Raw genomic sequence first — 20,537 nt, 5'->3', positions numbered from 1 at the left:
TTGTTTATTGTTGTTATTATCTACTACTTAATGAAGGAAATCATACGGTATTTGACCTTCTCCCTCTGACTTATTTCACTTTGCATCATGCCCTCAATGTCCATCCATGTTGTCACAAATGGCTGGATTTCATCGTTTCTTATGGCTGAGTAGTATTCCATTGTGTATATATACCACAGCTTCTTTATCCATTCGTCCCTTGATGGGCACTTAGGTTGCTTCAAGTCTTGCCTATGGTGAATAAGCTTGCAATGAACACAGGGGCGCATGTACCTTTGCAATTTGGTGTTTTCAAGTTCTTTGGATAAATACCCAACAGTGGAATAGCTAGATCATATGGTAGTTCTATCGTTGATTTTTGAGGAATCTCCATACTGTTTTCCATAGTGGCTGCACCAGTTTGCACTCCCACCAGCAGTGTATGAGAGTTCCCTTCTCTCCACAACCTCTCCAACACATGTTGTTTCCTGTCTTGTTAATTATAGCCATTCTGACGGGCGTGAGGTGATATCTCATTGTAGTTTTGATTTGCATTTCCCTGATAGTTAGTGATTTTGAACATCTTTTCATGTGTCTGTTGGCCATCTGTATATCTTCTTTGGAGAAATGTCTGTTCAGGTCTTTTGCCCATTTTTTAATTGGGTTGGTAGTTTCTTTGTTGTTGAGATGCATGAGTTCTTTATATATTTTGGAGCTTAAGCCCTTAACAGATGTATGGTTTGCAAATATCTTCTCACAATTGTTAGGTTGTCTTTTCGTTTTGTTGATGGTTTCCTTTGCTGTGCAGAAGCTTTTAGTTTGATGTAGTCCCATTTGTTTATTTTTTCTATTGTTTCTCTTGCCCGGTCAGATGTGGTGTTTGAAAAGATGTTGCTAAGACTGATGTCGAAGAGCGTACTGCCTATGTTTTCTTCTAGAACTTTCACAGTTTCAGGTCTTACATTCAAGTCTTTAATCCATTTGGAGTTAATTTTTGTGTATGGTGTAAGGTAAGAGTCTACTTTCATTTTTTTGCATATGGCTATCCAGTTTTCCCAACACCATTTGTTGAAGAGACTTTCTTTTCCCCATTGTATGTTCTTGGCTCCTTTGTCAAAGATTAGCTGTCCATAGATGTGTGGGTTTATTTCTGGGCTTTCGGTTCTATTCCATTGATCTGTGTGTCTGTTTTTGTGCCAGTACCATGCTGTTTTGGTTACTATAGCTTTGTAGTATATTTTGAAATCAGGAGTGTGATACCTCCAGCTTTGTTCTTTTTCTCAGGATTCCTTTAGCTATTCGGGGTCTTTTGTTGTTCCATATAAATTTTAGGATTCTTTGTTCTATTTCTGTGAAAAATGTTGTTGGAACTTTGATAGGGATTGCATTGAATCTATAGATGGCTTTAGGAAGTATGGACATCTTAACTATGTTAATTCTTCCAATCCAAGAGCACGGAATATCTTTCCATTTCTTTGTGTCTTCTTCAATTTTTTTCAGAAATGTTTTATAGTTTTCAGTGTACAGATCTTTCACCTCTTTGGTTAAGTTTATTCCTAGGTATTTTATTCTTTTTGTTGCAATTGTAAATGGGATGGTATTCTTAATTTCTCTTTCTGCTACTTGGTTGTTAGTGTACAGAAATGCAACTGATTTTTGCATGTTGATTTTGTATCCTGCAACTTTACCATATTCGTTTATTACTTCTAAAAGTTTTCTGGTGGATTCTTTAGGGTTTTCTATATATAAAATCATGTCATCTGCAAATAGTGACAGTTTCACTTCTTCCTTTCCAATTTGGATCCTTTTTATTTCTTTCTCTTGCCTGATTGCTCTGGCTAGGACTTCCAATACTATGTTAAATAGGAGTGGTGACAGTGGGCATCCTTGTCTGGTTCCTGTTCTTAGAGGGATAGCTTTCAGTTTTTCACCATTGAGGATGATATTAGCTGTGGGTTTCTCATATATGGTCTTTATTATGTTGAGGTACTTTCCTTCTATACCCATTTTATTCAGAGTTTTTATCATAAATGGATGCTGGATCTTGTCAAATGCTTTCTCTGCATCTATTGAGATGATCATGTGATTTTTGTTCTTCATTTTATTAATGTGGTGTATTACGTTGATTGATTTGCGAATGTTAAACCATCCCTGCATCCCTGGAATAAATCCCACTTGATCGTGGTGTATAATCTTTTTAACGTATTGTTGTATGCGATTGCTAGTATTTTGTTGAGGATTTTCGCATCGATGTTCATCAGTGATATTGGCCTGTAATTTTCTGTTTTTGTGTTGTCCTTGTCTGGTTTTGGTATCAGGGTAATGTCAGCTTCGTAGAATGAGTTAGGGAGCTTCCCCCCCTCCTCAATTTTTTGGAAGAGTTTGAGAAGGATAGGTATTAAGTCTTCTTTGAATGTTTGGTAGAATTCACCAGGGAAGCCGTCTGGTCCTGGACTTTTATTTTTGGGGAGGTTTTTGATTACTGTTTCGATCTCCTTACTGGTGATTGGTCTATTCAAATTCTCTACTTCTTCTTGATCCAGTTTTGGAAGTTGTATGATTCTAAGAATTTATCCATTTCTTCCAGATTGTCGAATTGGTTGGCATATAGTTTTTCATAGTATTCTCTTATAATCTTTTGTATTTCTGAGGTGTCTGTTGTAACCTCTCCTCTTTCATTTCTGATTTTACTTATTTGTGCCTTCTCTCTTTTTTTCTTGGTGAGTCTAGCTAAAGGTTTGTCTATTTTGTTGATCTTTTCAAAGTACCAGCTCTTGGTTTTATTAATTTTTTCTATTGTTTTTTTGGTCTCTATTTCATTTATTTCTGCTCTGATTTTTATTATTTCCCTTCTTCTACTGATTTTGGGCTTTGTTTGTTCTTCTTTTTCCAGTTCCTTTAGGTGCATTGTTAGATTGTTTATTTGAGATTTTTCTTGTTTGTTGAGATAGGCCTGTATCGCTATAAACTTCCCTCTTAGAACCGCTTTTGCTGTATCCCATAAATTCTGGCATGTCGTATTTTCATTTTCGTTTGTCTCCAGGTATTTTTTGATTTCTTCTTTGATTTCTTCGTTAACCCAGTCGTTGTTCAGTAGCATTTTGTTTAATCTCCATGTATTTGTGGCTTTTCTGATTTTCTTCCTATAGTTGATTTCTAGTTTCATACCTTTGTGGTCAGAAAATATGCTTGGTATTATTTCAATCTTCTTAAATTTATGGAGACTTGTTTTGTGGCCTAATATGTGATCAATCCTGGAGAACGTTCCATGTGCATTTGAAAAGAACGTGTATTCTTCGGTTTTTGGATGGAATGCTCTGTATATATCTACTAGGTCCATCTGTTCTAGTGTGTCGTTTAAGGCCAATGTTTCCTTATTGATCTTCGGTTTGGATGATCTATCCGTTGGTGTAAGTGGAGTGTTAAAGTCCCCTACTATTATTGTGTTACTATTTCTGTTTTTATGTCTGTTAATAATTGCTTTATATATTTAGGTGCACCTACATTGGGTGCGTAGATATTTACAAGTGTTATATCCTCTTGTTGGATTGTTCCCTTGATCATTATGTAATGCCCTTCTTTGTCTCGTTTTACAGTTTTTGTTTTAAAGTCTATTTTGTGTGATATGAGTACTGCTACCCCAGCTTTCTTTTCATTGCCATTTGCGTGGAGTATCTTTTTCCATCCCTTCACTTTCAGTTTGTGAGTGTCTTTAGGTCTGAAGTGTGTCTCTTGTATGCAGCATATATATGGGTCTTGTTTTTTTATCCAGTCAGCCACCCTATGCCTTTTAATTGGAGCATTTAGTCCATTGACGTTTAAAGTAGCTATTGATAAGTATGTACTTACTGCCATTTATTAACTTTTTTTTTCCTCAGTGTTTTAGTAGTCCTTCTCTGTTCCTTACTTCTTCTATACAGAATTGATGGTCACTTTAGTTTGACCTCTGTCTGAAAGCTGTACTCTTTAACTACCCTCCTCCCTCCTTTTATGTTTTTGATATCATATCCAACCTCTTTTTTGTGCATTTGTATCCATTACTTTCTAATCGTGGAAATAGATAATTTTTCCTATTTGTGGTCTTCTCTTTTCCCCTTAAATCAGTCCCTTTAACATTTCTTGTAACACTGGTTTCTTGGTGACAAACTCCTTTAATTTTTGCTTATCTGGGAAAATTTTGATCTCTCCTTCCATTTTGAACGATAACCTTGCTGGGTAGAGTATTCTTGGCTGTAAGTTTTTTCCTTTTAGCACTTTAAATATATCATGCCATTCTCTTCTAGCCTGTAAGGTTTCTGCTGAGAAGTCAGCTGATAGCCTTATGGGGTTTCCTTTGTATGTAACTTGACATTCTCTTGCGGCTTTTAGGATTCTCTCTTTATCTTTAATTCTGGACATTTTGATTATGATATGTCTTGGTGTGGGCCTCTTTGGGTTTATCTTGTTTGGGGCTCTCTGTGCCTCCTGTACTTGGATGTCTGTTTCCTTCCTTAGGTTAGGGAAGTTTTCATCTATTATTTCTTGAAATAGATTCTCTGCCCCTTGTCTCGCTCTTCTCCTTCCGGGACACCTATAACACGGATGTTAGTGCGCTTGATGTTGTCCCAGAGGTCCCTTAGACTGTCCTCACTCTTTTTAATTCTTTTCTCTTTTACCTGTTCACCTTGGGTAATTTCTTCTAGTCTTTCTTCCAGCTCACAGATCCGTTCTTCTGTATCCTCTACTCTGCTTTTGAGTCCCTCTAATGAGTTTTTCATTTCCAGTATTGTATTCTTCATTTCTGATTGGTTCTTTTTTATATCTTCCATTTCTTTGTTGACATTCTCACTGAGTCCATCTATTCTTCTCCCCAGATCAGTGAGCATCCTTAACACTCTTAGTTTGAACTCTCTGTCGGGTAGGTTGCTCATTTCTGTTTCAGTAAGTTCCTTTTCTGGGGTTTTGTCCTGTTCCCTTACTTGGAATGTATTCTTTTGCCTCTTCATTTTGCCTCTTTCCCTGTGCTTGTGTCTACCTATTAGGTAGGTCAGCTACGTCTCCTGCTCTTGGATAGGTGACCTTATGTAAGTGATGGCTTAGGAGGCTTCCAGTGTGCTTCCCTCAGTTCTCAATGTTCCAGGGGTGGCCCCTATGTGGGCTACGTGTGTCCCTCTATTGTGGCCTGTTAGCTCTCCCTATAGGCGCCCAGGGAGGCTGAGTTATGCTCCTGGCCAGCTGTTGTAATACTCAGCTGCTTGTAGTTGTTGTGGGCCCTTCAGTCTCTTTATCAGGTGTGGGAAGCCCCAGCACAGTTGGCTGCAAGTTCTAATACCACATTTGTGTTGCAGTATTTCTTTTAAGTGAGTAGGCCCCCACCCTGGCAGGTTGTTAGGCTCAGGGCCTTACAATTGCTGTAAGCCTCTAGCCTATTAGGTCTCTTGTCAGCTCTCTGAGGATTGCAGCTGGGTGGGGCTGGCCTCAGGCACAGGAGCACCCAATTGTTTCAGGTTTTGGAAGGTGGAGCAAACCTCCTATGTGGGTCTTTGAGAAGTACAAGTCTTCTGTGGCTGAGAAGCCCTGCCGCCCACAAGTCCACACACACAGTCAACACAGTCCTGCCCCGTGTGAGCGCCCCGACCTCCCCAAGTGGACCCAGTCTCTCCACGGTGGGAGCCCCACACACTCTGCCACCGCCCCACACTCTCCACCCGCTCCTTGTGCACACCCTGCCCCGCTCAAGTCAGCTCAGTTGCCAGGCTGCAGAGAATCCAGTCACCAATCTATGCAGGCCCACATGTTGCCTGAGGGCTTGTTGTTGGGTGGGGCTAGTCTCTAGGGTGGGCTGCCTGCCCTGGCTGAGCTGGATTAAATCGGTGCTCTAGCGGGTGGAGCAGACCCTGGGCTAGCAGGTCTCTGGGAGAACTCCAATGGCGTCTGTGTCAGCACGCTCACACCAGGCCACAACAATGGCTGCCGCCAATGTCCCAGTCCCTGGAGAGGTCTCACCCCTCACCGAGATGCACTCAGGGCCTATTAGGTGAGTCTCTTGTCACCGAAGCACTGTGCACCTTTCTTTCTGGTGATTTTAGGATGCTTTCTGGAACGGGTGAGTTTGTGCGCGGGCCCTTTAAGAGCCAGTTTTAGTTTCTTTGTGAACCGGGTTTTCTGGGGGTGCTACCCAATGCTTTAGTAGCAGGCACAGTCAGATATTATGCTGCTGGTCTCAATTGTCCTGGGTCCACAAAATGCCCACAGCGGGGGCGCTCCCCGGCTCAGGGCCCCGCGCCTCCAGGGAGGCTGCGTACCTGTGAGCTGCTCCAGGCGGCCGTGAAGCTGGCGGCTTGTGAAGGCGGCGTTTTTCTCTCCAGAAGGGAGTCTCTGCCTCTTCTACCCCAGTTAGGATTGTCCGTTGTTGCAGGAGTTCCTCTTATCCAGTTTTCAGTTCTGTCTCAGGGGTAATTTTTCCACGAGTAGTTGTAAATTGGCTGTGTCCACGGGAGGAGGTGAGTTCAGAGTCTGCCTACGCCGCCATCTTGACTCCCAATCTCTATGAAACATTTTATTAACAGCATCATGGAGGTCCCCAAGGTTAGGGGTGATATCCCCACTGGTTCACTTTTAAACCAGAATAAGGAGTAAAATAAGCTGAAAAGGAGAAAGTGGTTGAAGAGGTCTGTAAGATTGAAGTTAAAATGATGAGACAGCCCAATTTCCAAAACAAATACATTTCAGTGATAGGAAAATTTCATAGAATATTCTAGGGCTATAAACTACACATGGCTTATTAACTCAAAACACAGGGGCTGGTGCGGGGGGATTGGGAGATGTTGGTCAAAGGGTACAAACTTTCATTTATAAGATGAATAAGTTCTAGGGATCTAATGTACAGCATAGTGACTATAGCTAATGGTACAGTATTATGTTCTTGAAATTTCCTAAGAGAGTAGATCTTAAGTGTTTTCACCACCAAAAAAAAAAAAAAAGGTAACTACGTGAGGTGATAGATGTGTTAATTAGCTTGAGTCTGGTATTCATTTCACAATGTATACATATATCAAATCATCACATTGTACACCTTAAATATATACAATTTTTGTCAATTACACCTTAAAAAAGCTGGGAGACATACATACATACAAACTAGATAATGAATGTAACTAAAATAAATTCTTCTTTATTGTAGAAAACATTATGGGATAATATCAGGGTTATTTTTCTTAATAAATTTATATAGGTGGGGGAGGAGGGGAGGAGAGTGCTGCCCAAATTAGTAAATCGCCTGCCCCCAATTTAGAGAAAAGTAGGAAGATATTTGCTAGAGAAACTGCCCCTGTTTGTCAGAAATTAAGCACTGTATCATTTGATGCCGTACATTCATTCATTTGAATGGCAATGAGATAGTAGCCATGGACAATTCAAGGACTGGTAAATAGTAGCCATGGTTAGATCAAGGTCAGATCCAGATCTTAAGCTTCATCTCAACCTCTGAAAGTTCTATAGTTGAATGATCTCTGGAAATATATCATTGAGTATATAAGGAAGCTACACGATTAGAAAATTAATGTTTTGTGTATTTAATAAGCTTCAGGCCTTGGGTGCTCTTACTACTGAAATATTTGTGTCAACCACATCCACTGCTTTTCTTCTTATGTATGTGTATTTTCTAGTAGGCAGAGCATTTTTTTCATCAGAGGCATTTAGTGCACCTCTCAAAATATCTAAAATGTCAATACGGGATCTGTGACTTAGTCTTAGAAATAAAATCAAGTGTTATTGAAAGCACAATTACAAGTCAAAATATTAATTTAAGGACAGAAAAGTAAGGAATATAAGCAAAAAAGCACAGGTAAAAGGATATGTATCCAGTAACGGCTGAGGGAAGGAAAGGTTAGAATGGTAGACAAGAGAATCAATGGTGCCTCAGGAAAAAAGAAGCGGCAGCGAGGTTGAGGGAAGGGAGTCAAAAGTGTAAATGCTAAAGGAAAGATAATGAAATAGCAGAGATTGAAAATATCCTACTGCATAAAGCAACTAGTTTACATTTACCATAACAGCTTTACAGGGGTAATGAGAATAAAATTCTGATTATAATATTAAAGTGTGAAGGGAGTTGAGGAAATTGAGACGGTGATTATAGACTATCGCTGTTCTTCAAGTTTAGGTGGTGGATTCATTTCCCAAACTTCCCACTCTGGAGTGGCTCACCAGTGACACAGCAGTGTTGAGTGAGGAGGTCTGTGATTTTGTGAGGTACAGCTGCCCATTCAGTGTTTCTTGAAAGTTTCTTGCCTTGACTTCATTGATCTACAATCTCTTGGTCTTCCTCTTCTTTCTCCACTGTCTCCTTTGTAGGCTAATCCTCCCTAAAGTTAGAATCCCCAAGACCTAGGTCTAGGCATATTTTGCTCTCATTTTATATGCTTTCTGGATAATCACATACATACACCTAGGTTCAGCTGTCTTGCCCATTTCCAGCACAATATAGGAAGCTGACAAACATGTGTTAAGTTAGTGAGATAATTATTTATTCTAGTATTTACACTAATTAGCTCTGTTGCCTTTTAATGATTTTTTCGTTCAAAAATTTTGAGAATATCTGGATTTTTAATGTGTATTTTTTAATTGAAATTTGTTATTTAGGTTATTCAAATACTGGCTCCTTAGAGATGGCCATTTTTAGTTATTTCAATATGACATTACATTAATTAGTATTTCCAATTTAATTAAAATAGTTTCACATTTCTTACCTGAAGTTTACGTATTTATTTTTTATGCCAGGTGGTTGTGAGAGCTTTGATAAAAACAACGTTACCTGCTTTGAATGTGTTTCTGGTCTGCCTTATGATCTGGCTGGCTTTTAGCATCGTAGGAGTACACTTATTTGCTGGCACATTCTATGAATGCATTGACCCAACAAGTGGAGAAAGGTTTCCTGTATCTGAAGTCATGAATAAGAGCCAATGTGAAAGCCTTGTGTTTAATGAATCCATGCCATGGGAGAATGCAAAACTAAACTTTGATAATGTTGGAAACGGTTTCCTTTCACTGCTTCAAGTAGTAAGTACACTTTTGATTTTTTTTTATCAATTATATGTTCATCCACATTGTAGGTCAACATAAAGGACAAAATGTGGACAATTAATAGAGTTGGTTATAAATTATTTTAGCAATGATTAATTAGTAGATACATATTATGGGACATACTATACTAGGCTCATTTGGAAAGACAAAAGTGAAATACAGCCCCTGCTCTGTTGAGGGAAGGAAGTGGAGATGAAGGTAGTACTGACAGAGGAAATGGCAGTGGCCAAACCTATTTCTACCATCACTAATCAGGTAATAGGGGCACAATTTTTGGTCCAACTCAGGTTACTACTGTTTTGTTTCTACTTACTGCTTTGGGGAGTGGCTACTCAGTCACCCAACATGTAGCAGATGTGAGGAGGTGAATCATCTCTGTCTTACCTCCCCTAGAAATGCACATAGATAGCAGTAGCCATGTAACTATGACACTCGGGCAGTACGTATTTGCCGTTTATCTATCTACCTACCTTTCTCTCTCTTTCTATTTATACTACCTTAAAATATTTTAGGTTATTAACTACAATTAAGCTAAGTAGATTTAAATAGTTGTTAACAGACAACATAAATGTAATTAATGAAAATGATAAAGATCTCAATTACACAATATATTGAAGTATGGTCGGCTTTACTAATCAAATGTTTTGCTGTATTAATAACAGACTGAGTTTTAATTTTTATTTGCTAGGAAGCATAAGATTTCCATAAGAATTAAATACATACCATTTTTACAGGCAACATTTAATGGATGGATCACTATTATGAATTCAGCAGTTGATTCTATTGGTGTAAGTACAATATAATCTTAAAGCCACTGTTAAGGTTCAAGCAAAGTCATTTTTGCAATTCAGGAACAGGGCACCAGCAATAACTGAATAATTTAACTTGGTAAAAACAAATGCTCATGCTAGACAGAAATTAAATACATTTCAGTTTGAGTATTTCACGGACAATGAAAACTTTCCAGGGTTATATATAATGGTTGAGGTCCAATAGGCCCATATGAAGGATTATCAGACTTCATAACAATAGTTAAACCAATGCAATAAACTTTAAAATCCAAATAAAGCAATGATATCTCTTCACCAAAAAGCAAATAGGAAACATTACCTCAAGTAGCATTGATGGATTTTCTTGTTGTAAATGATTTTCTAAATCTTATATTTTAAAAAGTCAGTATCAATATTTTGCTTATTTTTTCACTTTTTAATTTATTTTTATTTTCAAAGACTCTATTTTTTTAGAGCAGTTTTAAGTTTACTACAAAATTGAGAGGGAAATACAGAGATTTCCCATGTCCTCCCTGCCCCCACACATGCATAGCCTCACCATTATTAACATCACTCAGCAAAATGGTACATTTTTTACCAGAGATGAACCTACATTGACACATCATAATCACCCCAAGTCCATAGTTTACCTTAGGGTTCACTCAGTGTTGTACATTCTATGGATTTGGACAAATGTATAATGATGTATATCCATCATTATAATATCATACAGAGTATTTTCACTGCCCTAAAAATCCTCAATTGTCTGCCTTATTTTGCTTATTTTTTAACTTAACTCTTAGGTAAATATGCAGCCTAATTTTGAAGGCAACATCTTCATGTATTGCTACTTTATCAACTTTATTATCATTGGATTATTTCTTCCTCTGAGTATGCTGATTGGTGTTATTATTGCTAATTTCAACAAGCATAAAATAAAGATAAGTATAAATATTCTTTGTTCATTGATGCCTAAGAAAATCAAATACATTTATAAAAATGTCCTGCTTCAAATAATTGGTTTTGGGTTTATCTTAATGTCATTTTTTTTTGGTGAGAAAGATTAGCCCTGAGCTAACATCCGTTGCCAATCCTTCTCTTTTTGCTGAGGAAGATTGGCCCTGAGCTAACATCCATGCCCATCTTCCTCTACTTTATATGGGACGCTGCCACAGCATGGCTTGACAAGCAGTGTATCAGTCCCAGCCCTGGAACTGAACCTGTGAACCCCAGGCCACCGAAGCAGAGCATGCGAACCTAACAGCTACGGGCCGGCCCCCAGCTTAATGTCATTTTTATTTGGAACTTATCTAAAAAATGATTGATGTTCCCGCATATTGATGAATATTGCTAAAATGTTCATCTTTACATTGTTTTCTATATTCAAATAGACACAGCCAAGTTTAAAGGTTAAAAATTACAAGTGTTTCTGAATATATGTTGGTAAATAACGACAGGCTGAAAAACAAATAATGTTGTGCATCTGCACAAATATGTGAAGAAGTTCAAGAAAACTAAACCACACATTTTTACTCTCTGATGATTCAAAGCCTTCAGAGTCATAAACAGCATAGACATCTTTGTCAGTTGGAGCAGCTTCTTCTGCTAGAGGTAGAGAGAGCCATAAACCCTAATTGGATGGCCTCAATAGCAGTGCTTGAAAGGAATAAGACAGGATTCAGAAGCAGAATTGAACAACCTCTGTTTGGTGCCATCTCCACAGAAAGACTCACTTCAGGGCTTCTACAAATGAGGATACCTCCAAAGTCATATAAATCCACTTATTTTAATCATATAAATCCTACTTTCTATTAGGAGTAGGAAAGCCTTCTAAAAAATCAAAGAAAAGAATAGTTTAATTTGGAAATTCCATCCTTAGTCATGTCATCAAAGTTCAGCCATGTGCAGATTCTGGTAAACAAACCACTCTGAGTCTCCACTAATCAGATGAGATTGGAGAGATCAGTGATCAAATGTGCATTTGATTGGATGCTTCAGTTTCCTGAGGACTTCAACCCAATGGGATAACATCCAGGATCTGCTTCTTGGTTTCCAGTTGGTGAAACTGGAATTTAAATGACGGAATTTAAAAAAACTTTAAACTGGAATTTAAAGTTTAAATTTAAACTTTAAATGACGAGGTCGTGACTTAGGGCAGTAATAATTCCTAATTTCTGGATTAACACATCATTAAATGTTCACCTCTTATTCGCTTTATGTATTTCGTATAAGATGCTGAAATTAGCACTAGAAGCACAAAGACGAATAAGCTCTAGAGGGTTCTATGAAGAAGTAAGCACAAGGTGCTTTTGGCATAATAGTAAAAAATATCTTCTGATAGTATTTAGAAAATTAAGTAATACATGAACATATAAAAACACATATATGACCAATTTTTTTTCCTGCTTATTAAAAGGTACTAACCAACTTTACCTTTAGCTTTCGAGTTCAGCCTTTCTTAGTAAACCTTTCCAGTTATCCCTTGCTGTTTCTCCTTTGTCTCTGTCTAATAAAAGTTAGGCCTCAATAGACGGAAAGTTAAAATAGAGTTGTCTACCCACAGGAAAGTGCACCAAAGGATAATTGAATATCAGTCATCACCAGGATGTGTTCTATATGTGTTTTATATGGATTTTTGTGCAGAAAGTCAGACATGTTTAAACATGATTTAGTTCATTGCAGTTAAGCCTTTTTTAAAGGATTAAATCAATAATTGCCAAGCTTTCCAAAATGCATGTTAATATTAGGTAAAATTTGAATTAAATGTGATTTTAATATCTTCTTCTTTACCAGGGAGGCTCAAATATCTTTATAACTGTAAAACAGAAGAAACAATACCGTGCACTAAGGAAGCTGATGTATGAGGACTCTCAAAAACCAGTACCTCGCCCAGGAGTAAGAAAACATCTGGATTTTTTTTGAAGCTTCTAAAATAGTTTCCTTTATGTATTCTGTTTTTTAAATGAAAATGTGTTTTTAAAACTCTTAACAAATGCTTTTGACAAAATTTTAAAAATTGACAAAGCTTTTGATTGTCTTTTTGTTTGTTTTTGACTATATGCTATAATTATAGTTTGGTATAAACTTAGGCCCTCACTTATTCTCCTGTTTATGCTGGGAGGGAAATTGTAAATCTAAAGACTATATGTGTGTGTGTATATTATTAATAAGACTATTATACCTTCTTTCTTTACCCATAGAATAAGTTCCAAGGATTCATCTTTGACTTGGTAACAAATCAAGTTTTTAATATCGTCATTATGGTTCTTATCTGTTTCCAAGCGATAACCATTATGATACAAAGTGACGAACAGAATCCAAAAATGGACACTGCTCTCTACTGGATTAATTCAGTTTTTGTTATGCTGTACACTGGAGAATGTGTACTGAAGCTCATCTCTTTCCCCTTTAACTATTTCACCATAGGATGGAACATTTTTGATTTTATGGTGGTCATTTTCTCTATTACAGGTAAGATTTTGTTTAGTCAGATTTTCGTTTGTAGTAGTATTAACTCAGACAAGCTCTTATAGTAAATTTCTTCTGAGATATAGTCTCTTAATAAGCAAAACAGGTAGACACCCTTTTTATTTCCAGCAGGAATGCCTTACATTTTTCATTAATACATGTATACATGACTAACAGATATAAGCTATTAAAAAACACTTCTTGAATTAATACATAGAGTTAATTTCACAGACCACCAGGTAAATGCTTAACTACCCCTTCAGTATATCACATACATTATTTTTCTAGGATGACACTAGCAGGATCTTTATGTCTTAGGATGATACAACCTTTCAAGCTCACTATTGTTCCTTTTCCTCTAATCTCTAAAACTGTTTACAACTTTCGCAACACTAGAGTTTTAGGCTTTAATGAATTTGTCTCTAGTTTTCTCATACTGTGGAGATCTCAGTCTTTTATTTAACAAATATATTTAATTATCCTCTGTGAATAGATATGCTATATGCAAAGAATGCAGTAGTAAACAAGGTAGGCATAATTCCTGTACGCACATAGTATATAATCTGTTAAGGGATACAGATAATTAAGCAGTACATTTTAGTGTTGTGCTATTAAGGTTGTGATAGAGAAGAAGCACGTGGTGCTATAGCAGCACAGCAAAGTGAGCAGCACCTGATCAGTAAGTACAGGTCAGAGAAAACTTCATGCAAGAAGCAAAAATCTAAACAGAACTATTAGATAGGAGGTAGCCAAGAAGGAATCTATGATAAAAGTATTTTAGGCAGAGAAGAGTTTGTTTATTGTCTGCCTCCCATAAGACACAAACTAGAATATAAGCTCCATGAGAGTAGGGACAATATTTAAGTGTTTATTGTCAAGTACTATTCTATGTAGTCAGTAGTGAAAAATGTAGATAAACTGCCCAGTTGTGCTTCCAGAAAATTCACTCATTCACTTGGTAGTAGAAGCAGTACAACTATTGATAGACAAGTACAAGAGGCTTGACTGAAAGACAGAAGGGGCTCATAGGAAGAAAACAGAGGAATATGGAATTAAAGAGCCCTATGAGATTGAAGTGAGAGTTGCTGAATCAGAGATCTGGAAGGAGAGGAAACTGCAGTCAAAGAGAAAGCTGTTTGAATTTGAGAACTCAGAAGGTTTGGAATACAGCCATAGAAGTCTATGACTAAAGTAAAATGATGAAAGACTAATAGACTGGTCTTTGAATAGGTTGTTGATGGTAGGTGCTGGAGTGGAAGGGGTGGCAGTGAGCCAAGTACTAAAGTCCCCAATGAATATGAATGAGGGGGAATAAATAAATCATACGGCCAAGGAATGGTAGGAGATGCTATAGTTGAATGGCATGATCCACTGTGTCAGAAATTTCATTTTTTTCTTCATGAAACTGTTGGGAAGGAAGAGTGTCTGAAATCACACTGGAAAGAAAGAAAGATGCTTGTTTATTCCATCCTTTTACCCTGAGAAACATGGAGTGGGGAAGAATGAGCTCTCTGCACTTGAGAGTGTTGCAAGGGAAATAATGTCCTCAAGATAGAGTTAGATTTTAGATAAGAAAAGAGGTGAAGAAAATTTAGTAATGAGGATATGTAACATTGTTTACCATTAAATGGGGATACCTCCTGCATAATGGAAGAGTTTGGAAGATTGAAGAGAAATAAAAATTTGCGTAAGAGTAGAAGGTTCACTAAATCACTGTGGAGATGAGGATATAGACAAGAGAGAATGTGAGGGAGAATGCCATCATTGACAGTGACCAAGTTTACTGGAAAGGCGAGACATGATCCTTCCAGATTCAGCAAACATACTATTTCATTTAGAAGGTTCGTGAGATTCTCCCCTCCCACCTTCTCCACTCAAGATGAACCACACTCTCTCCAGTACTTCCAGAGAACATGCTTTATGCTTTTGATGGTAATTATAATTTCATCTTGTTTTATAATTATATCTCTCATTCCCATAGTTCCTTCATCCACCCACCACTGCCAGAAAAAAGTTCTAGGCAAAGACTCATTTATTCAATTCACATTTAAAGCTTCTAAGGGCCCAAATACTATTTATGAAATAAATTAGTTAAATTATAATCTGTGAATCACTGAATGCCAGACATTTTTGTAATTATATTTATCAACTAGGTCTTTCTGCCTAGCATTATAAGTAGTTTAAATGTCTACCTCTACTCTCTAGATTATAACATCTTTGAGGACAGAAGTCATGTCCTTCCTCTTTGCATATTTGCATGACACCTTTATTAGGTATCCAATAAAGGTTGGATTGAACTAAATTCCTTGATCCAACTGCAATCAGAAAAAAATATGACTACTGTTTTATATTATGGATTCGTGCCATCTGTGATTCCAGAAGTACTTGATCTATAATACTCTTAAGATAATGATACAAAGAATTCTCTTCCAAATTTTACTGGATACTTTGAGCATTTCCATGATTAGTATTTGGTTAACCCCAATTTTCAATGTGCTAACTGTTATATGGGAAGGATTAATAAATGATCTTAATCTATAGAAAAAAATGAACTGTAAATAATTTATATTCCTCTAAGTACAACCGTATTTGAATAATTTTATTACCTGCTTTATCTTTTCCTACACCAAGGACTATTTCTGCCTCTGATGGTAGGACACTACCTTGTGCCTCCTTCCCTTGTGCAACTGATACTTCTCTCACGGATCATCCACATCCTGCGTCCTGGGAAAGGACCAAAGGTGTTCAATGATCTGCTGCTTCCTTTGATGCTGTCTCTGCCAGCATTGTTGAACATTAGTCTTCTCATCTTCCTGGTCATGTTTGTCTATGCCATCTTTGGAATGTACAATTTTGCCTATGTTAAAAAGGAAGCTGGAATTAATGATGTGTCTAACTTTGAAAGCTTTGGCAGCAGTATGCTCTGTCTTTTCCAAGTTACAATATTTGCTGGTTGGGATGGGATGCTCAATGCAATTTTCAACAGTAAATGGTCTGACTGTGATCCTGATAAAATTAACCCCGGGACCCAGGTTAGAGGAGATTGTGGTAACCCCTTAGTTGGAATTATTTACTTTGTCAGTTATATCCTCATATCGTGGCTGATCATTGTAAACATGTACATTGTTGCTGTCATGGAGTTTTTAAATATTGCTTCTAAAAAAAAAGCCAAGACGTTGAGTGAAGATGATTTTAGGAAGTTCTTTCAGGTATGGAAGAGGTTTGATCCCGACATGACCCAGTACATAGACTCTAGCAAGCTTTCAGATTTGGCAGCCGCTCTTGATCCTCCTCTTTTCATGGCAAAACCAAACAAGGGCCAGCTCGTTGCCATGGATCTTCCCATGGCTGTTGGGGACAGAATTCATTGCCTTGACATCTTACTTGCTTTAACAAAGCGAGTTATGGGTAAAGATGAGAGGATGGAGAAATTTCTTTCAGAGATGGAATCAGGGTTTCTGTTAGCCAACCCTTTTAAGATCACATATGAGCCAATTACAACTACTCTGAAACGAAAACAAGAGGCAGTCTCAGCAACCATCATTCAGCGTGCTTATAAAAGTTACCGTTTGAGGCAAAATGACCAAAATACATCAGATATTCATATGATAGATGGTGACAGGGAAATTCAATCTACCAAAGAAGGAGCCTATTTTGACAAAGCTGAGGGAAAGTCGACTATTCAAAGCCAGATCTAATCCCACTTACCACCGTTCACCTTCTTCACATATCCCCAAATTATTAAAACTTTAAATCAGAAATAAAAGCAAAGATCGGAGAAAGTAAAAATCTCACTTAATAATTGATTGTTTACAACCCATGGAAGATAAGCTTGTGTTCACAATACTCCATGTCAAATTCTCTTTTTACTCTTTTACATTCAGTCTAAACAAGACAACCTCTTAATATTATTGCAGAGTTAACGTGGGTTGAAATTGCCATTTCATAATCCAATGCTTGTTTTCTCCATATGGCTTATATGGTGTGTGCTTCCTCTGGAAGATGCAGAAGGTTGTCGTAGAGATTAGTAGCAAAATGAAGATGGGGAAGGTGGTGGTAGAGATTAGTAGCCAAAGGGGCTTCCTTGTGTAGTTTATATTTACTTTAGCTTGATGGGATGCAAGTCACCACTAATAGGGCTTAGTTACAAATAAACAAGTACTTAATGCGGGATGGTGTTAGAAAAAAATAGCAGAATGCTACAAGCCATTAAATCATAAACTTGCCTAACAGATGCCAGTTAGAGGAAGTGGAAGAGCGGTTCTCAGAAAATGCCTTTGAGACCCGTCACAGAGACTCTTGAGCTGATTCAAACCACGTTTGAAAAAGATTGGAGCCCTGTTTTTGTTTTTGTTTTCTTTTATTTTTGGTATTAGGAACTAATGTTGTTTCATTGTTCTTGGATCCCTGGTTTCTCATCTCTCTGGCTAGTTCCACCTAATCTCCAGCTCTTCAACAGAATTCGTTTGCAGAACAAGAGGCATAAAGGGAAATACAGTATAGCCTACATTTTCCTCATTTACATTTTTTTTAAATGCATACATTTACTAAAATGATGTGATAGAGTATGTGTTAATAGACTCAAGTCTGACGTTATCATAAAACTGATGTATTTTTACCATTTATCCATAATGTAACATTGAGTACGTAAGATCTAGCAAATGCATGTCATAAATATGAATCAGAAGAGTCAAGGGCTACCATTATGTCTAGGGATTTTCACAGTGTCTTGATCCCTGGTTGGGAAACTGGCCACTTTGAAGTACTTTTCAGTGTACTTTATGACTCTTCATAACTTAGAGAAAGAAGATGATCACTGAAACTGTGAGGACTCTGAATTAGGAGATCAAAGTGTAAGTTTATTGTTGGTGATGTTTTACAACATTAGTGTATGCAAGTTAGTTTTCACTTTCTTATTTACCTTTCCAAGTATTTTTGTTGTTTTTATTTCATCACATACATAATTACTCTGGAAATTGTTTTATGTTTGAAAAACTTTAAAATCCTAAACATTAATTTTCACTATTGAAATTATTTTTAAAAGATAGGCACATGGGCCGGCCCTGTGGCTTGGTGGTTAAGTGCGCGCGCTGCGATGCTGGCGGCCCGGGTTCGGATCCCGGGTGCGCATCAAGGCACCACTTCTCTGTCCATCCTGAGGCCGAGTCCCACATACAGCAACTAGAAGGGTGTGCAGCTATGACATGCAACTATCTACTGGGGCTTTGGGGGCAAAAAGATAAAATAAATAAAAAAAAAAAAATCTAAAAAAAAAAAAAAAAAAAGATAGGCACAAATAGTTGTTTTTTGACATATTCATAAAAATGCAGTCACTTACATCCATGTAGTTTGAGATTCTGATATTTATTCCATTTGTATGAAGGTTGATTTCAATATGCCTACAAAGTCCTAAAGGATTCAAAAGGAAAATATGTATACTGTTGACTTAAATGACAAGCTTTAAATAAGTTATATAGCATTCAATATCACTTAAATATCAGTAATTGTATTTTGTTTGAATGCATGATCTTTAGCCTTAACTATTATAATCTATTTCTGCTCCTCGGAAATGTATTAACCTGACCAAGATGCCTTTGGGGGATCCCCTAAGCAAACGTAATTTCAGGGTTCTGTTTCTTTCTATAAGTGTTCCTTCCCTTTCTCCTCCTGTTCTCCATCAATTGATGGGGACACGTGAGGACTCAGTGTTGACTTGGTGACATGGTGACAGCTGGTGCTTTATCTGTTTCTCAGTTTTCTATTTCTTGGAGATGCTTTAATGTGGAAACTGCTTCAGAGATTTAAACTAAATCTTAACTTGCTTGTCTTAAGTTCCACAAAAACCACAAACTGATTTTAGCTTGAAAATTTTCTTTTACTTGTAAACCGTGTTTGCCGCTAACTTTCCAAAAACTGTGTAAACAATTATTTTTAACAAAGTCTTTAAAATATATTCTACTTTTTAGGTACTATAGAAAACAGTAAAAACAACTTGTTAACCACACTAAACTTTGGTTATTTTTTCTTTGATAACTCACATTGGCAACTTTGTATAATAAGAACTTTTTTAAACGAGACTTACATTAAAGCTTATTAGTTCAGGCTCAAAATTCAAAACTGGAAACTCTTGTGCTTCCTTTGGATTCACTTAATTTTGTAAAATAAGTGTTAGTAAGCTTACCAAAGACCTCTTATACATTGACAAAATGTAAAAAGCACTCTTCTTATCAAAGTTTAACTAGATATGTCTCAGTTTAACTTTGTTTACTAGCTATATCTCAGTATTATTATAAATTTGCTTTATGAAAGATAAATACTGAAATTAAACTTATTGGTATACTACCATTTGTCAATCTCTGCTTTCTTTAAAAATTTTCTTTCTGCTTCTTTAATAAATATAATGCATTTTAAAATGGTTTTTACAGATATTGGAAATAGCTACCGTTCATTGAGCAGACTGTTATGCTCAGCTTTGTGCTGACTATTTATCATGCATGAACACAGCGTTCACAACAACTCATGAAGCAATGATAATTCTTTTATAGATGAAAAATGTCAAGCTTAGAAGTGTTGCAAGAACTTTTATATGGCACAGAACTTGTAATTGACAAGGCCAGTACTCCAAACCAGGTCTGTTTCAGAGCCTTAATATTTAACCACTCTGTACAATAACTGTCTAAGTAATACATGACCTAAGCGGAGAGGGAGGAGGTTTAAGATGAATTAAATTGTTGTACAGAAACAAGGAATTTCTCTCTCTCTCTCTCTCTCTCTCTCTCTCTCTGTCTCTCTCTGCTTCCCCTCCACCCCCACTCAATCTCCCCCTTGGTGGAAGGAATTTTGAAAGTAGAGACAATCCCTGGAAAAAGGAAAGGCACAAGGGGTAAAACTATAGAAGTTTTTTATTCAATGTTTATGGAACACTAGATACTAGAGGTAAATCCAGAGCCTGGGTAGATATACATACATGCATACATACATACATACAAAGCTAAATCTGAGACTAAACGACTGGGGACTGACGACTGGGGGAAAATATACAATACAGCTGATTATAATAAATGGTAATTTTTATCCACTGGTGTAAATTGTAATATGTATACAGGAAAAAATGATGGGTTCTGCACTGGAAATTACAGGTAAAGTTAGTAAAGTAGACTTCTGGAGAAAAAGAAAGATTTTATCAATTACAAAAAAGGTAACCGTATTTAACACAGAGACACTTTTAAGGAGAGGAATCCATCATGGAAGATGAGACCT

The 20,537-nt window shown here is 37.0% G+C and overlaps 1 protein-coding gene across 1 annotated transcript in view; it reads left to right on the top strand.

The window, feature by feature from the left end:
• The window catches only part of SCN7A (sodium voltage-gated channel alpha subunit 7), a 77,976-nt gene extending 58,338 nt beyond the window's left edge, over nucleotides 1–19,638 (top strand). Inside the window, exons 20-25 of the mRNA XM_004428232.3 lie at nucleotides 8,737–9,015; nucleotides 9,774–9,827; nucleotides 10,613–10,750; nucleotides 12,600–12,704; nucleotides 13,010–13,280; nucleotides 15,909–19,638. Of these exons, the coding sequence (XP_004428289.2) occupies nucleotides 8,737–9,015; nucleotides 9,774–9,827; nucleotides 10,613–10,750; nucleotides 12,600–12,704; nucleotides 13,010–13,280; nucleotides 15,909–16,975 (1,914 nt within the window). The 3' untranslated portion in view covers nucleotides 16,976–19,638. The remainder of the gene's footprint in view (nucleotides 1–8,736; nucleotides 9,016–9,773; nucleotides 9,828–10,612; nucleotides 10,751–12,599; nucleotides 12,705–13,009; nucleotides 13,281–15,908) is intronic.
• The last annotated feature ends 899 nt before the right edge of the window (nucleotides 19,639–20,537 follow it).

Source organism: Ceratotherium simum, chromosome 9 (genome assembly GCF_057802395.1).
Source record: "Ceratotherium simum simum isolate JZ-2026a chromosome 9, ASM5780239v1, whole genome shotgun sequence".
Classification (NCBI taxonomy): Eukaryota; Metazoa; Chordata; class Mammalia; order Perissodactyla; family Rhinocerotidae; genus Ceratotherium; species Ceratotherium simum.
This window is presented reverse-complemented; position numbering and strand designations above follow the sequence as displayed.